At 39.5% G+C, this 5,327-nt stretch overlaps 1 protein-coding gene across 1 annotated transcript; it reads right to left on the minus strand.

The window, feature by feature from the left end:
• Window positions 1-329: 329 nt before the first annotated feature.
• LOC114196170 lies at window positions 330-1,306 on the minus strand. The gene is made up of 2 exons (XM_028086723.1): window positions 697-1,306; window positions 330-614 (listed from the first exon to the last, which is right to left on the minus strand). The coding sequence occupies exons 1-2, from the start codon at window positions 1,288-1,290 to the stop codon at window positions 387-389; spliced, it is 822 nt and encodes a 273-aa protein (XP_027942524.1). The 5' UTR covers window positions 1,291-1,306; the 3' UTR covers window positions 330-386.
• Between the last annotated feature and the right edge of the window lie 4,021 nt (window positions 1,307-5,327).

A 5,327-nucleotide genomic window follows, 5' to 3' on the forward strand; every position in this document is an offset into this window, starting at 1 on the left:
TCTTAGTATTTGCAATGAAAATGGAACTTGTAGCTGTGATTATTATGCGTTTACTGTTATCATCAATCTCAGATTCTGAAAATTTTCCTTAATACCACATTCAGGGAATTGAAACAAAACTCACTGCAATGAAATAATTACATCATGATTTACTGATAAATAGTTTTCATTCATAAACAATAAAACGTAATCCAACAAACAGTAGCTGTCAATTAAGTCTAGCAGACAAGTGGTCCCAAATTGTTAATACAATAATGCAATAGTTCTGCAATCAAAAAAGTGGGTAACTTTCACTATGCCCAATATTCTAAAATAGTGGTCCACTATTATAATGCACTACATTACAGAAAAGTGGTCCACCATACAAAAAAATCAACAAAAAAACTTCATTTTTTCACATTCACGTGGGCCATGCTGAAGTTGTAGTACTTGCTTGAGACCCTAAAACCCTTGTTCCCATTCTTCTTCTCCTTATGGTGGTTCGAGGTCTTTCTCCTTGGTTGGTGGATGCTGCAACCCGTGATTTGGTCTTTCTCCTTGGTTCTACTGGTGGAGCTAAGGTTTGATGTTCCTGCAGTGTTGCTTGCTGCACTACCAGTTGTTTGCATCTGTCCCTGCCAATTTGGTTTGAATTAAAGATTCAGAAGTTGTATTTAGGAATGAAAGAAATTGTAAGTAGTACAGATTTGTGTTTACCTTTCTGTTTCTGATTCCCCTTCTACAGCTTCTTATATTATGGCCTAACTGTTTGCACTTGCTACATTTGATGATGGTATTCTTCTTTGATAGTTTGGAATGGCTGACATGTTCATCAGCTTCCCTTCTTCTTAGCTTTTTTGGTCTCCCAGGTGGAGTCTTGTAAATAGGTGGCAGTAGTTCAGGTTCATTAGTTTTTGGCCAAAGTTGTTGTCCATTGATTGGGGTAATTTGAGGGCCATACGAAGCCTGGTAGGCATCCCTTTTGTAATAAGCATGAACATAATCCTCTGGGTTTTCAACCTTGTAATTAATGGTTGCCACAACATGCCTACAAGGTATACCAACTAAATTCCAAAAATAACAACTACAGCTATGGTTACTTAAATCAACAACAAATTTTTCCATAGTGAACCCCTGCGTCACTTCAAACTTAGAATCCCCTGCCCATACAGGAAGCCAATTCCCACTTTTTTCTATTTCCCTGTCCAGCCTTTTCTGTGGTTTAGGCATCACAGTTCCTGTATATGCATTCACTTTCTCTCTAAGGGTTGCAAACCTACTCATTATATATGATCTAATCCATTCCATCATAGGAATTATAGGTTTATCCCCAGCCAGTAAAATAGTATTATTAAATGACTCTGACAGATTATTCATCAAGACATCACATCTTGGATACATGCTGAATGCATGTTTACACCAAGACTCCCTAGGAATGGCAACTAACCAATTAAAAGCATCAGGGTTGATGTTTCTCAACTCACCCATCTTTTTTTCCCATCCTGCATAGTATGTTGCCTTTGCTGCTCCCATCATCAAGTCCCTGATCACAACACCACCACCAAACAGAAACGATGCTCCACTCCATTCAAGATTTCCTCAAAGATCGTCATTAGGCCCTGCACAAATTTAATTCAGAGGTAGAATTAGATATCAATTTGACATTCCAGATTAATTTAAATCAGAGTTTACATTCCACTATGATAGTTACCTTTTGTTGATCTGAAATAAATACCCATCTATGATTTCCAATGTCCCCAATATCTTCTAACAGCAATGTCAAGAACCACCTCCAAGTGTCCTTGCACTCGTTTTCTACTACTGCAAAAGCCAGCGGATAATATTGATCATTCGGGTCCCTACCCACTACAACCAACAATTGACCACCATATGCTGTCTTCAAGTGGCAACCATCCACACCTATAAAGGATCTGCATCCAGCCAAAAACCCTTGCTTACATCCATCTAAACACATGTAAAAACAGCCAAACCTAGGTGGTAGAGTTGGTTGAGGGTGATTTATCTTAATCTTGAAAGTTCCAGCTTTCACTCTCAATAATTCAGCCACATAGTCATATAAACGAGCATATTGTTGCTGACCATCCCCAACCAAACAGTCCATGGCAATCTGTTTTGCTTTCCCAGCCCTCCATGGTGTTATACCTACAGTATATGTCTTCTTCACCTCATCAATAATTTGAGCCACAGTCATAATACCAACATTCATAAACCTGTCTATAAGGACCTGAGCAATCCAGTCCTTATTTGCATTTTTATTTCCAAATACCCTTCCACATTTATGACGCCCAATAAGTGTCTTGACTCTGTAGGTTTCCCTTCCTCCAACCCTGCTAGCCATGATTAGAAAACCACATTTCTTCTTGCAAATTGCCCTCACTCGCTTCTGATCATTTTTAACAAACTTTACTTCTTTTCCATTAAGAACACTATGCTCCATTAAAGCTTGTTTAAAGTCCTTCAAAGATCCAAACTCCATTCCCAATTTAAATTTGAAGTCTTTATTCATATCTTCATGTCTGAACTTACTAAATTTGGGACCAACTGTGGCAGCACCCTCATCACTGTCAACATCAGAATCTAATTCATCTGATTCGTAGTCCTCATTAATGTCATGCACTCCAACATCTTCATTTGTCACAAATGCCCCTTCACCAATATCTCTTTTCCTCTTCACTCTGCTTGAATTCCGTTTGAATGATTTCCACCTATCTAAAACAGGCCCAAACTTCCTCCCAGGTGGATCAATATCCATCCCAAACCCATCATCATCGTCTGCCACCCTCTCTTCTTCACTGTCATCTAATTTCTCTCCACCTAAACCTTCTTTATCTTCACAATTTACATCTTTAGCCACTACTTCCTCTTCTGCTACCACATTCTGTTGAGTCACATTTTCTACAGCCACTCCTTCCTCTTGAACTACCACATTATCTACAGCCACTTGTTCTTCTTCTACAACCACATTATGTACACCCATTCCCTCCTCTTCAATTACCACATTAGCTGCAACCACTCCCTCCTCTTCAATTACCACATTAGCTGCAGCCACTCCCTCCTCTTCAATTACCACATTAGCTGCAGCCAGTTCTTCCTCTTCTCCTACCACACTTTCTTCAACCAGTACTTCCTCTTGGTGTATAACATTCTCTTCACCCACTACCTCCTCTGCTACACCATCACAAATAAAGTGTACGACTTCAGGTTGACTAGGTACATGTTGAACGTATATATCAACCTCTTGCTTAGTCTCCTCTGCAAAGAAAGCCAAAGCCATTGCGTCCTTGTCATCATTCAACGTGCGTAGATTGTTTAATAGCTTCTCTTTTGAACCCTTCCACCATAGTTTAACATCACCCCCGTATTTAAACTCTTTTAGGATGCCCAATGCTTCAAAATAAGACTAAAAATCGGGGTCGATCCCTTTAACTACATGAATCTCACCCCCAACGTATTTTAATCCCTTATTCCTTTCGAATCGTCCCATATGATGAAAAGCAACTGCAAACCCCATTTCCAGCCCTACAATAGACAACCATACAAGGAACGAACTTACTTAGGTCGCGATTTATCGTAAAAAACCTTACTCTAATCAATACACAACCATACACGAACCAAAATATGAAACCAAACCAGACCAAGTATAAAAAAAAAAACATGAAGGACCGAACTTACCTTAGGTCGCGATTCTACTCTTCAATACTTGAATCCCTTACATCAACCTCCTGATTCTACTCCCGATTCTACTATTCCATGCTTTAATCCCTATCCTCAACCTCCTGATTGCTGTGTAAGGGTTTAATCCTTTCCCTCAAGCCCTGGATTGGTCTGTGCAACGCTTTCGTTCAGACAAAATAACTCTCCCACTCAAAATAACTCTCCCACTCAAGATGCGACATTCTCATTTAATTCGGAGAACTTCATTAAATAACACAACCCACTTAATTCAGACAAAATAACTCTTCCATTGAAGAAATAACATTTTCGTCTTATTTAATTAAAGCTTCTCTTTAATTAGCACGTGCAGAAACACACTCCACTTACACAGCTTAAAACGGGATCCATACGTGGCAGTCCGTTTGCCAGGTGTCAAATAAAACTAACGGCGTCCAAAAAGGAGGACTATTTCCAATCGTTTCAAAATATGAGGGACCAAATTGGAGCAAACGTTAGTTGGGGGACTAAAAACAAAATCGCATAATACTTGAGGGACGAAAAACATAATTAACCCTATTATATATTATTATTATTATTATTTTAACCAAACAAATGCATTTACCCGGACGAAATTGGGTGTTGATAGCTGCCCCTCTTTACTTCGATTTGACTAGATAATATGAAAGAGAATTTTTCATATTATCATAGTAAAAGACAAGTAGAGATAAAAACACTAATTTCGTCCGGGTTTCAAATATGAAAAAAAAAAGAGAATTCGACCATTGCCTCGCGGAGGGCCAAAATAACAAAAGAAAACTTACACTCGACCATGGCCTAGAAAAGGGCGGATATTGTAACATCCCGTCAGGATATTATAGATTTAATTAAATAAAATAGATAAAACAATAATTACATCGCAATTAATAATACTTCATTTCCCATAAAGCGCGAGAAATTTAAAACTTTATTACTTCCAAATAAAATTCCAAAATCCATAGTCTATAAAACTGAAAATGATACAAAGACCTCTCATAAGAGTTTACAATTTATTTCCAAACATAAAATATATCTATAGCTCCCATGCTATCCTCACTCCGTAGCTAAGTCTCACCAGGACCACCTGCATCAACATCATCTGCTCACGTGTACCGCGTACACGATCATCGCCAAACACAAGCAGATAGGGTGAGCTTAACTTCGAGGTGGCTTGCTGCCATACCTATCGGCCACAACCGATAAAGCACGTGCTGGAAACCATGTTACGGATCATACACCGTAACACCAGGTGAAGTTCCCAAAAACGAACATAGTTCGCAACGTCCCAAGACTACCAAACTCATCAATCAACTACTGAGGAGGGCAATCTATTTGGACCCATTCGTACTGGCCACAACCAGCACACTCACATCGGCAACACTCGCCAACCCGAGCAACAACTCAAGAGTTCCTCGTGTTCATCCGCCATCCCGAGCCACAACTTAAGAGATGCTATTCCGAGCCACAACTCAAGGAATACCATGTGCTTTAACCCCTATCCCGAGCCACAACTCAAGGGATACGTTTCGAGCCACAACTCAAGGAACACCAACAATCCCACCTTTGAAGCATCACCATAAGCCTTGTAGATCACACCCACAGAATCAGGAACACCAATATTGCTGCAGTAAAATCGC

This window comes from Vigna unguiculata, chromosome 9 (genome assembly GCF_004118075.2).
Source record: "Vigna unguiculata cultivar IT97K-499-35 chromosome 9, ASM411807v1, whole genome shotgun sequence".
Taxonomy (NCBI): Eukaryota; Viridiplantae; Streptophyta; class Magnoliopsida; order Fabales; family Fabaceae; genus Vigna; species Vigna unguiculata.

Coding starts and splice junctions, on each gene's coding strand:
- LOC114196170 (XM_028086723.1), bottom strand. CDS start 1,290: ATGATGGAATGGATTAGATCATATATAATGAGTAGGTTTGCAACCCTT. Junction 615..696: donor GGGGAATCAGAAACAGAAAG/GTAAACACAAAT, acceptor CCAAATTGGCAG/GGACAGATGCAAACAACTGG.